Source organism: Daphnia pulicaria, chromosome 6, assembly GCF_021234035.1.
Source record: "Daphnia pulicaria isolate SC F1-1A chromosome 6, SC_F0-13Bv2, whole genome shotgun sequence".
In the NCBI taxonomy this organism is placed as follows: Eukaryota; Metazoa; Arthropoda; class Branchiopoda; order Diplostraca; family Daphniidae; genus Daphnia; species Daphnia pulicaria.
Window position 1 is genome coordinate 21,600,332 of NC_060918.1, and position 12,977 is coordinate 21,613,308.

General features: G+C 36.4%; 2 protein-coding genes across 2 annotated transcripts; one reads left to right on the forward strand and one right to left on the reverse strand.

Moving 5' to 3' along the window:
* The first annotated feature begins 2,804 nt into the window (after positions 1–2,804).
* Positions 2,805–3,770, forward strand: LOC124342902. The gene is made up of 3 exons (XM_046796116.1): positions 2,805–3,108; positions 3,198–3,338; positions 3,413–3,770. Exons 1-3 carry the CDS (start codon positions 3,070–3,072, stop codon positions 3,536–3,538), a joined length of 306 nt encoding a protein of 101 aa, XP_046652072.1. The 5' UTR covers positions 2,805–3,069; the 3' UTR covers positions 3,539–3,770.
* On the reverse strand, positions 3,628–4,488 carry LOC124342197 (extensin-like). The gene has a single exon (XM_046795160.1). It carries the CDS (start codon positions 4,351–4,353, stop codon positions 3,628–3,630), a length of 726 nt encoding a protein of 241 aa, XP_046651116.1. The 5' UTR covers positions 4,354–4,488.
* Positions 4,489–12,977: the final 8,489 nt, after the last annotated feature.

Consider the following 12,977-nt stretch of genomic DNA (forward strand, 5'->3'; position numbering starts at 1 on the left):
GTGTTTTTTTTTCCTTTTCTTTTTTTGGGTTTCATGTGTGTCCGATTGTAGAGAATTATTTAAAAGAAATAAAAATAAATGAACAATAAAAATACGTAATACTGTGTGTGGGTTTTTATTTGGCCCCGGAGGATTTTGTTTTGCTCCGAGAGAGGATATATATGTCTATAAAGAAAAGGAGACGGTTGTACTTGATAAAATAAAATAAAAAAAAACCTTTTTTTTTTCTCTTTTCTTATCTATATAGATGCGACGCGGAATGCGGCAATAAAAATGTAACCACCAGAGGTAAAAACGGTTTATGCAAATCTCTGCTGACCTCTTCTTTTCCATGTAGGATTTTCATCACTCCGTTATACGCGTAGAAATAAATAAAAAACAAAAAAGTCGGTTAATGCGTCGCGATGTCACACATTCCGACCAATTAGTAGGGAATATGGTACACACTCGTAAATGATCGTAAATGGTGGACAGGTTTGGTTATTTTGGGCTGCGATTGGCTAATCCCAATTATTATTTGCACTGCAAAAACAGCTGGAAATTGATTTATCACAACCGTCGATATTTATGAATAATTACAATCATTTCAGCTCTTTTGTATTTGATCGGAACAAGAGGGGGGGGGATCATTTGTTGTTAATCAGAGAGATAGTCAGACGCTATAACGAATGAAGAATGGGTTGTTCATGCTGTCCTCAAGCTATTAAACGCACTTTTCTACGCGCTCGTGTACCGGTTTTCTTGTTTTCCTTTTTTTTTGCTAATGATTTAGCAGCCGAACAAGTTTTATACACCTGATTATTGCGTCACGTATATATATTCAGTGTTGTTTTCGTGGTATAATCACTTGGCACACATATACACAAAGAAAGAAAAAAGAGCCCAGTACATAGGTGGGGTGTCCTGACTCATTTGAAAGTGCCCAGAAATTTATTAAATTTTTATTTCTCCGTTCACTTTCGTTCTCTTCCACCTCTCACTCGAATTATATTTCATATTTATATTAAATTCAATTATATATTTTCGTACTGAAAAACAAAAATGGCGCGGTGTATGTCTCTCAGTCTATACATTCGTCGATGATATTTATTCGGTTTCTATGCGCTTATAGCCGCCGATCGATTCAGCTTCAACGGGTATCCCCCCTTCCTTTTTCTTTTTATATTGTATCATTCTACATGTCTGAGATATATATACTATGATGGTGCTGTGGAGCGCACAGGAAAGCCGCTTAGATTCCAGTCCTTGCTCTCCGGCTGCCGTCGGAGGGTTTGGTGGGGTGGGTGGGGGGGATAAATAAGAGACGACGACGCAAGTCTCTGCAGAAGGAATAAAAAGCTAAAAAAGGCTAGCAGGATTTTTTTTTTCCTATAGATGCTCTGGTTCACCGTTGTGTGTGTGTGTGTGTGTGTGTGTGTGTGGAGGGGAGAGAGAGCAGCACCGGAATCGGCGTGATACGAAATCTATGAGGCTATATTCCTTTTTTTCCTCACGGCCCATTGGTTCGGTGCAATGTGTGCCGGTCCCGTTTCTTGCTACACACAAATAACATATAACGGATGCAAACGAGGAAAAGGAGAAAGAAAGAAAGAAAGAAAGAAACTCGTTTCATTCTCTTCGGCCTTGTTGATGTCCTCCTCAGACTCTAGATCTAGACTCTCCTTTTGGGGGTGATCGTTTTACCTCGATTCTTTGTGATTTCCCCCCCTCCAACGACCAGTTTTATCCGTTTTATACATCCCTCCTTATATCTACCGCCATCGTTCCATGGTGACTCCTTCCTCTCAGTCTCTCCATTGTCTGCCGCAGAACTGCTCTGTACTATATACCGGGAGCTGCTGAACTGCTGCTGCTCCTGGGCTGCTCCGGGAGCCGTGCCAGGAAAAAATCCTGAGATCACAAGTCGTTGTGCTTTTCCCCCCTTTTTTCTTTTCTTCCTTATTTTATATCTTCCTTAGATTGGGTCACAGTCGACTTTTATACCGATTGGAATGACTGTGGAAATAAAAATCAGTATAATTTTATGCACTCTCTCTATCCCTATAGGCTCGGGGTGTATATAGATTTGGGAATGTCGGGATTTTCTTCTCTGCACTTTTTCTTACACGTCGCCCAGTGTGACTGTGCCGTAAAGTAGGAGAACAAATTGATCCAGAGTTAAACCTGCAGCAATAAAAGTAAGCGCTAGAACAACACAAAAGAAAAAAAAGGGATAGCAAATTGATCCGATAAAATCTGCCATTTATTTATTTGAAATCGAAATTCTTTTTTATTTTGGTTTCTTTCTTCGATCTTTACATTTCGATTTTTACAGTCGGCGCGGCGGGGATTGATTTAAATCGAACGGCAACATTGCAATTCATCTGCAGAATGTTTACGATGTCAATTGAAAAAGGTCTTGTTTCGTGTCTGATCTGGATTTATGAAGTAATTTCATTTCATTTTAAATTGAATGACTTCAAGTTACTAATTGAGATAGAATAACCAACCTAAGCACTTAATTCTATTTTGTCCTGACAGATTCACTTGAGAATAATTAATGACTTTGAGTATTTCTCAATTATGGAGTGACTTGACAGTGAAAAATGTTGCTGTTTCACTCATATTTAACAGAGTTTGACACAAGCAAGCTGTAAAGGAAATTGGAATTGCTTGTAATTTGCTGGTGCCATTCTTCACCTGAGGTGAGCTAACAATTCAGATTCATGACTGTGTAATAGTTTCTTTGGTATTACTAAAACAATTTATGGTAGATAAGATGAAGTGGCACGTGTTATTCATGATTAGTCTGTTAAAATGTTGAATTCACCTTTAAATTATCTAACACTTTTATTTCACTATTTGTAGTTGTGAACCTTAAATGCAAATATGTTGTTGGACTTGATTGAACATTTCCTTGCTCAGATTGATGGACAGCTCCGTGGATTTTGGGATATTGACGCGCTCTACTTTGGGTGAGACTTTTTGACAGGGATTTGCGGGATACCACTACGAACTTTGGTGCTCTCAAACTGAAACCTCATCCATCCCATCTTCTTGGAAGTTGGAACTTGAAACACATTGCTCAGAATGGCTACAATGTTCAGTAGCATATGTAGAGAATGCGAGGTAATATGTAATGAGACATATTGACATTCTCAAATCGTCTCACAGTGCGAATGTGTTTGTTTGTCTGCGTTTCAAACTTATCTTCCCAGTCGTCCTTGCCCTTCTCCAGTCCCTTATCCCTTCCTCCAGTCGTCCTTGCTCTATATACAAGGTGTTCCAGATTATGGCACTGTGCCCGTCATTTTAATTCGATTTCCAGTAATTTAACGACATTTAACGAGGATTCAGAGGTAAATAATTTTAGAAATAATAACTGTTAAGGATTAAAGTTTTAATTGACACAAGATTTGGTTTTTATTTAAAGATTTTATTTGATCGAAGATTTGAATCGTTTACATTATCAAGAAAAGACGTAAGTTGGGAACATGTAATGCAGTACTCATTTGATCAGCACGGAACGATGGAGTCTTCAACCGATTGCGGCGATTAGGAGGAGAATTCGACCAACCTTTTGCAAGATCAATCCAATCTCAACTCACTTGCACTCGCGCTACATCAAATCGGCACTGATTTTGACAACTAGGGCAGACAGAAACAAAAATAAAACCTCAGGACAGTTATGCCCACCTTTTTCCAGTAAATTTTGTTTGAAGGCTTTTTGGGAGGCTGAGTAGTCCCATCGTTCCCTCCGTCAATCCCGTCGGTTTCTTCAGGTGGCTGTTGGTCGCTCAGTTCATCGGTTGGAGGAGTAGTCGGTTTGTTTGGAACGCCAGCAGCCCTGGCTGGAGTTGGTTTTGCAGCTTGCCCAGGTGTTGCAGGAGCCCGTTTTGCTGGAGCTGCTGTCGGTTTTGCTGGAACTACTGGTGGTCTGACTGAAGATGGAGTGACTCGGGACACAGGTTTAGCCGGAATCGGAGTTGTTCTGTTAGTTACGGGATTGTTTGACTTTGCCGGAATTGGCGCCGGTCTGACCGGAGGAGAACCCGGAGCAGTTGCCGGCCCTCTCTGCGGAGGTGGTCTTGCCGCCGGTGTTGTTTTCGTAACCGGGGCTGATCCTTTCTTGGCCGTTGGAGTTGGAGTAACTGCAGCAGCTGGCTTTTTTTGTGGAGCCTTTTGTGGTGCCGCTGTAGGCCTGGCAGGAGCCGGAATTCTTTTGGTGTCAGTCGGGACTTGCTTTGTCGTGAGCGGTTTCACCGGCTGTTTTTTATTATCTGGTTTGGATTGCACCCTTCCCTTTGATGGCGTAGGCGAATTGACAGGTATTTTTGAATTTTTCTTCATTTTCGATATGCAAGAATCTTTCATACTTTACGTACAGTCTACCTAGCTTATATAGAGGAGGACATCCGTTAGTCAGTTCGCAAGGTTCAAAACACACTTGATTTACTCAATAACAAATCTAATTTCATTCAGTATCGTTATTGATATCATTTTTTACTCCCATTATGAATTTTCAAATATTGTTCAAACATAATTTAATTCTTTTTCCTATACAGAAACTTTTTAATGTGAATAATTACCTAACCCTTTCCTTAAGTAGCTAAGGGAGAACCCTGTTCAGCTAGATTTTTAGAACTAACAACTAGAAATAATTGCTAGTTAGATGTTTTAATTCAATTGTACATAGGGTAATAAAATTAGAGCTATCATTTCAGCGTCCTCAATTTAGTGCTCGGAAATGCGTAATGCCCTAAATAAACAAATTATTTGTTTAAATTCAATTGCAACTGCGGTTTTTAGCCGTGAATTTTTCGAGTGGATAATAGATGGCGTAGTCATTTTCAGCGCTGTTTAATTAAAGAAAAGGTGAGAGTTTTCAGGTTTTAAATTGTTTTTTTAAATTATTTATTCGTCATCATTGACATTGTCCCTCACATTTCCATGCAAGTACGCATTTCCGATACGTACCCACAATGCTTCACTAACTAGTAGCCACTGTTGCTAATTAATAGTCTATAGACTTCGATAATAAATTTTATCTTGTAAATAACAATAGCAGAGCAGAAAATGGAATGAAGAGTAAACGAACGACTAAATAAATTGTAAATAAAACTAATCGTGATTATTCTTACAAGTGATTACGCTGACCCGTTCACCAGCAGAGGACGCCCTGGTAATGTTGCACCTTCACCGATAATCCTATTACCAGCCTATTACCTACGCCACTCTAGCTATTATAAGAGTTGACCGCTCTCCAGGTATAATACTTAAATGTTAAGTGTTAGTTAGTGTCTTGATTATTCTCTCGGTAGCTGAGCGGCAATGAAACGGTTCCGTATTGGTTTTCCGGTATTGCTGTTGCATATTACGGCATTGCGTATGGGACTAAAAGGCACAGTGACAGAGGGTGTGCATAAGTGTGCGTCCGCTTGTAAGATCACTGAGTTGCAGTGGCGTTGACAACCACCTTAAGCAATTAAGCAATTGCCGAGATTTTGAATGTTTAAGACGAAAAAGAAGAACAAATTCAAATGAGGAACTAACTTCCCGCCTCGGTCTACGGATCAAAAAGGGAACATGTGCATAGTCAACGGTCGACGTTCCTGGTGGCACAATTTACATCTATAATTTTATTTCTCTTTTTAACTGATTCGATTTTTCTATTTCAATTAAACAGACAATTTCTCTTTCAACGCGATTGACGTCATCTAGGAGAGAAATTCAAAATGATTGCTGATTGTTTCACACATTTCTGTATTCTACTGATGATACATACTGTGAACTGTCTGTTGTCTCATCAGGTCATTTTCATGGATCATGCCATCATGGACATAACCAGTTCTCACTTGAATATTTCAAACTAAACACATCTTCAACTACCAACATCAGCTTTATTATGGCCCAAAAACTGTCGATGTGTAGATGTGTGGTGTGTGCATCAGGTATGCAAAAGCAAAATGATTTTACCTAAATGTCATTGATATGTATGTAATAATAATCAAGTAACTTTGTATTAATTATTGCTTTTATTCAGTGAAGAAATTGACTAAGACTTAATCTCAACCTTCTAGTTATTTTATTGCATTGATCAACACATATTATCTGTAAGTTGAGAATATACTTACACTAGAATTTACATTTTACTAGAATACTTTACTAGAATTTACACGATTAGTCACATTTACAGCAATTTTGGTTATTTTCTTATTTAATTTTCTAATTGGAGCCCTTCGAGAACATAGAAGGCGACATGGAGGAAGCCGGGCGTCGTGGATGCTAAGGGCTGTCACTAGGTTGCTAAATATTTCAGTGTGTTTAGGGAGTGAACTATTCAGCCCTGTGTACTGGTATTCGGGAATCGGGATGGATGTATGGGGGGGGGACGGGTCATGTCGTCATCAAAGAACAAAGATAACTTTCTAAAACTTTTCGTTTTATCTCGTTCTTTTCGTCGGAGACGCTGTCCGTTAAGGTTTGGTTCAGTCTTGCAGGAAACTTTCTCCCCTGACATTTTTCGACTAAAAAATGGTAAGTCCTGTTTTTATTCTATGAGGTTATTAAATTAAATTTTTGTTTGGTCAATTTACGGGTGACATAGCTTTCTATTTCGACTTGGCAATTCCATCTGGTCATGTTGCCTGCTGTACTTTTCCCCCAAAATGTCGTCTCTTGCTGCATGTTGCACGTTTCGTGACATGTAGAAGTACTTTAAAACAGTAAAAGTAATAATGTTGATTTATTTAGAATTAAGACTTTCTTTGAATTAAAATTCTTTGACTTTGTTTCCGATAGTAATTGAGTTTTTATTGATCTCTTAACAGCCTGATGAAGACCAAGCTTCTTCATTGCATTACGTGAATGTGATAGCTGCGGTTGAATTAAGGTTAGTCTTTAAGAGGGTCTCTACTCTCTAATATATTACAAAGTTGTGATGTAAATAGGAAATCTGGGATGGTAATCATGTACTCGTAGGATAAATCGAGGGTTAGCATATTGCCTTATATTCGTCTATGTATGTGTGCTGCCCATGCATCTTAGTTTAGAATTAATTCAAGTTAAACTGTTTAACGTCAAGTTCTTGATTCAAATGAAGGAACTCATTTCCTGCTTCTAATCATGACAGTGTTCATAAAAGATCTTCATTAGCTTGTAGATGTTTGCAATTTTATGGCTTGGAACAGAAATAAAAATCCCTGTTTTCTTAATAATCCTAAATGAAATCTTTGTGATGTGATAATCTTTGGCTAGCTTATTGATTTATTTACTGAAGCCTAATGAAAATTTGAAGTTAATAGCCACCTTAACTAATAAATAGTTGATTGCTTTATTTTACAGTTGCAAGCTTAAGTTAAACTTGCATTTTTTTTTAAATTTGTGAATTGTATTTTATTTTGAAATCTTATTTTCACGTTATCAATGTTATTGGTTCACAAATTGCTCTTATAGGTTCGTGGACGGTTTCATTGAGCTGTTCTGTTTGGGGTCCAGTGGTTTCCAGATGCGTAGATGTGGAGCTTGTGCAGACTAGTTGCTTTTGCGTTGCGTTGGTAAATGAATTAATTCAATTCAACAGAAAAGATAATTGTTGTGTTTTAGTAATCGTGTTGGCTTTAGAGTGTCCACCAGGGGCAACTTCCTGGTGTTGGCGACATGGTAAGCAAGCTTATTCCGCTGACGTCAGTTCTATCTTCTATTCCGGGCGCTGTCAGTTACGGTGTTCGCGATCAGTGCCGTCAACTTAAACATTCTTCTTCACAAATATCCTCAAGGTAATTAAGGCTTTAATTCATTAAGGTTTCTGGATGTAGAAATATTTTCCGATTTTGAGAATTCTAGGTTTATTATACTATATTTCCATCATGCAAATTGTAGATTCATTAATGAAATTCAAATGCTGAGTTTTTGAATAATAGTGAAAGAATTTTGGCTTCATTCCTTCATTCTTTTGGTCTTGCCTGTGATACACATCCGTTATTGTCATTTAAAGTCTTTTCCCTGTAGGTTTTGTTGGTTACTTGTTGGACAGTAAGAAATAGGAATGATGTAGTTAATTAACATTGTCACTTAAAATACTTTGTCCTTTGATATTAACTAAGTTTCTTTCCAAGTAGAATTAATGGTTTGGTGAAGTCAAGCTTTTTCAAGGCAGTCCAATGTCCACTTGGATTTGTTGCAGCCAGCTGGTTAATGGTGTGGTGAGCTGTTCTATGAAGACCATGCGCTGTTGTGATGAGCTTCTGCATGCAGTCTGTGGTGCTTGTGTGCCTAAGTGCTGTATGATGTCTGTAGAGTGTGGTGCTGGCTTAAAAATTTGAAGAACTCACTGCCTTAACAATTGAGGGTTTGAATCATCCTTTTTATAATTGTGAGCTTAAGTTAGAATTTCAATTCTTTTATTTACTTTGTATATTTATTATTGTTTATTTTTCACATCTTAAAATGTTATTGGTGTTCATTAATGTTCTTTTGCTAGTTAGGTTTCCAAAGTCAGTTTGGAGTTTATTTTGGTGTTTTATTTGATCAACAGTTCATGTTCGGGTAAGAGACTTCTTTTATTATCTTTTGAAGAATTTACTTAACTTTAAGCTTCATTACTGTCATGCACTTGGTTTTGTTGCAGCCAGTGGTTGAAAGGGGGTTCAAGTCAAATTTAGCTGCAGGTTCTGGAAGCAATCTACATTGCTGGTGTCATCCTGAAGTGTAACAGCGACATAGTCATCTTAAAATGGTAATTTGATTGTGATATTCGGTTGTAATTTGTGAAGTTAATAATTCCAATTAAAATTGTATTGGGTCTAAAGTTTTTGTGAAAAGTTACCTGCCCCATCAGCTTTTGCTGAATTGTAATTTTCTTTTGATAAAACTAAAACATGAAATTCCATATTTTTTTATAAAATTGATGCAACTTGTCTTGTAATTAAAGTAATTTGCTGCTGCTTAAATTTGATCTTAATTTAAATTTAAACTTGACATGACTATATTCTTTATTTCTTCCATCTTGTTTTTTACACGTGGTTCAGGTTTATTTGTAAATGACTGGTTTCTCTTTTTCGCAATAGGACTTATGACAAACCGATCTATCTGCCTTGGTGATGATGATGCATCAAATTGCTGCATGCTGTCTATGCAGCTGGTGTTCTCCAGAAATATTGAAGCAGGAGTTGAGACAAAGCTGCAAGAATACTTTTGGAAGTGGTAATTTGACTGAATTTATCTGCTACTTTGAAAATGTCTAGTTTTCTTTTATAAATCTGTGTTCAGTCACAAGTTTAACTCTAAACTTACGCAGACGATGTGTAATAAGATAAGTTTTTGTGGGAAGATATTTGCTTTAATATCAGATCTCTGTCCTTGTCGATTTTCTAAAGCAGCAAGCAAATTTTAGATTTTCTCTTATTTTTGCAATCCATAATTAACATTAAAATGTGTTAATCAAATTTACTGAATTTCCTCTTATCCTGATTCAACTTAATTTTAATTTAATTTACCAACTTGGCAGTTGTCACCATTAGAAAATTTTAAGTTCCTGTTGACTTGATTTAAATTATATTTTTTTTTTCTCACAGGATGGTGAAAATGTTCAGCGGTTTCGTAGTCTGAATCCTGTTCAAGATTTTATCCTGGATTGCGGAAGTCCTTGCAGTAACTGATTCAGGTGTCAGCCTCTTGTTGCTGTCTTGAAATACGAGTTGATGAAAATATTTTATTTGTATTTGTGTTTCATCCTAAGTAGGTCTATGTGATTGATGAACTTTAACGTATGTGATTGAACTCTCCAACATGATATGTCGCAACAAAGGCTATAACAGGGTCATCTTAGATGATGAAATTACCTCAAACCTAATTGGTTCATCTACTTATTATTTGTGTATCAAAGTCAATCCTGCAATTTTTTGTTATACTTGTAAACTTATTATTGAAATCTGTTTTTACATTGTGTTAAATGTTGCAACAAATAAAAAAAAACAAGAACAAAGAAAACTCTTAAACATTTATCAACTAAATAAAAAAAAATTAAATTTTTTTTTAATTAAATGAAATTTAAGTTAAGTAATATAATCAATTTATTTAAACTTAATTTAATTAAGTTTAAATAAGCAAGTTGATTAAATTAAGTTTAAATGAATTAAGTTAATAACAAATTTATCTATTAACCAAAATCGTTGAAAATTAATAAACAAAACGTCCGTACAAAACAAATGTTTTTCTGTGCAAATTTTAAAACAATTTATACCCAAATAAAACAAACTGATCTACTCTTTTTGTCTCATTTGGGGGGTGTCCCTAAACTATGGACTTGGACAGTCCATTTTGGACTACTAAAATATGGACTTCGGTCCAAAACTATGGACTTCACCAGATGGCGCTGCCTGTCAAAGTCCATATTTTAGAACCTGAACGCTCCACCAATGGCCATACTAAACTATGGACTTTTCCTGAAAAGTATGGACTTTATCCAAATTTAACATAAAACATAAACTACGAATCGTTCTATCATTTTTTGGTTTGATATATTTAACGTTCGTTCAATAAACTACAAGAAGCCACGAGCTTTCTAGAGCTGGCGGGACACTTACTTTTTTAAAGCCAAAATTTGTTTGGTTCATAGTTTTTTATTATAATAATAGTATCAAATGCCAGAACACTGCTTGGTAGAATTCCGTCGGCGGTAGGATATATTTTTGTAAAATATTATATTTTTTTGTTAATTTCTTCTAAAGTTTTATTTTTTATTAATTCGCTGTCTTGCTTTATCCGATCTATAAAACGGTTTAAATACAAGATGTTTTTCCGTGTTAATTAAAGGCAAAATCTCTTTAATATTTTTAAGCTTCTATTTGCGAATTTAACTAATATTCTTTCCTCCTATATCCACATTACTCTCACTAAGTTTATCCGGTTCTAAAGATAAAATTGAAAATTCGGGTTGTCCAAGTAAAGCACCCTACAAGGGAAGCATGAGCTACATATCTTTTTTGCTTAATTAATAGGTTTAAGCTTTCTATCAGATGATGAGCTATGCTTTTTATATCTTCGATTCATACTTAAGATCTAATTTTTTTAAATTGACTTTTGCTTTTATATAACACAACGTATAGGGCAAGAGCAGTCTTTAGAGACATAAGCGGTTCTGCAGCACATTTAAAATTAATTCCCTCTTTTGAGAAATGTGTTTATACTGTGTACCTAAAAGATCAATAGCTCCATTATTAACAAAACCACTAAATCCATCTGAATTGAGGTTTGATGGGTCACAAATGCGCTCCCATCTAATGAAATGCATTTCCGACGGCGCAATCATTCCTTTTCCAACCAAAGGACTCCGAACGCGTTCAAATTGGAGACCAAAGAAACACATTTCCATTCCCCTCTTCTGTGTGTGTCGGATGCCCGACTTTGGATTTCATAAACTCCTTCCTAAAAAATTTCACGTTATGGTACAGTGCAACATTTGCAAAGAATATTTCCATCCGGAATGCGAGAACATACCCGAATCTGCCATCAAGTGCAAAAAAGTGCCCTGGTATTGCTCATCTTGCATTTAAACGTTAAATGACTTTGTTTTATTTCTTTTCTCAAATGTCAAATCAAGAATAATAAAAACTTTTTTGAAATGTTCAAAATGTACCTTGTAAATCGTGTATTAATATTTGCAATACACCATTCAGAATGAATTTGTTGTTTGCTTAAATTTAATTAAAAGATATATTCATTTAACCGTTTAAAACTTAAGCGAAAATATTCAAATCTAAGCCAAGTTTATACATTTAAAGTCCATACTTTAGACGCCAAGTCCAGTGTTTCGGATATAACGCCATCTGATGGAGTCCATAGTTTCTGCAGGTTAAAGTCCATATTTTAGGTCCCTAAGTCCATAGTTTCGGACAGGCAGCGCCATCTGATGAAGTCCATAGTTTTCGATCGAAGTCCATAGTTTAGTAGTCCAAAATGGACTGTCCAAGTCCATAGTTTAGGGACACCCCTCATTTGGGTGATAAATTGCTTTTCAAACTCGCACATACAGTCAATCAAGACAGGGGGAGACTGCCTTAATTGACTGCAGCCAGGAAGATTACCCAGCCGAGTGGCGGGCGTTGGTTAGTGGTTACTGGTTAGTTAGGGAAATGGGGACACAGAAAAGAAGGGAGCTCAGACATGTCTAACAACTACACAATTTTTCAGTCTTGAATGACAGCATTCTCTTGAATTATAAGCATCACCAATGGATGAAGTCCATGATAAGTAGCGAAGAAGTTACCCTGTAGACAGAATGAACATTTATTAGTTTGACAATAATTTTCAGCAATATTTGAGCAGCAGAAAGCAGTAACTCAAATCAAGCTTAAGGAAGTAAAAAGGGAGATTCAAGGGAAGTAGCCAAACAGGTTACCAAACAAGGTAGCACCTTGTTGACTGTCACAGTCCTTTTTCTTCAACATGACTTTTCTTAAAGTCTGTCATGCAAATTTAGAAACCAATAGTTTAAAACCTGTAAATAAAAAACAAGAAAATTAAGTCACCTTGTTAATAATTTGTGTCATCAATGTGCTTGACAACTATGATCTAAAAGAATAATTAAACAGTAATCTGTATACTGCAGTTGAAATCGTCTTATAACATTAGATAGATGTGAGTGCAGATCAATACTTTGAATACATGTTAGACTGCAACAAAGAAAGTTCCGTGACATGACAAGTGAACTTACACATGAAACCACCAAACAGTTAGCCGAGGTTCTCTAGAAGATGGAATGGAGAGATTGGTCCGTGATGGGGTTGGTGATCTAGCAAGTCCAGTTCTTACAGCAGATAATTATGATGAATCCTAATAAAAGATGAGAAGATTGTATGTTTCAAAAATACTGTAATAAAGCTAATGTTGGTAGTTACCTGTGTCATTTCGATGGCACATTTTGAACAAAATAGTCAACGGTAGGCTACGTTTCCTCCTGTAAGTTGATGAGAAACACTAAGGTTATCCAACATGTA

Bases quoted from the DNA above. Each gene is read 5' to 3' on its own strand.
- LOC124342902 (XM_046796116.1), top strand. From the start codon at position 3,070: ATGGCTACAATGTTCAGTAGCATATGTAGAGAATGCGAG. The intron at 3,109-3,197 runs GTAATATGTAAT...TTATCTTCCCAG, and splicing joins GCATATGTAGAGAATGCGAG to TCGTCCTTGCCCTTCTCCAG. The intron at 3,339-3,412 runs GTAAATAATTTT...TTTTATTTAAAG, and splicing joins CATTTAACGAGGATTCAGAG to ATTTTATTTGATCGAAGATT.
- LOC124342197 (XM_046795160.1), bottom strand. From the start codon at position 4,353: ATGAAAGATTCTTGCATATCGAAAATGAAGAAAAATTCAAAAATACCT.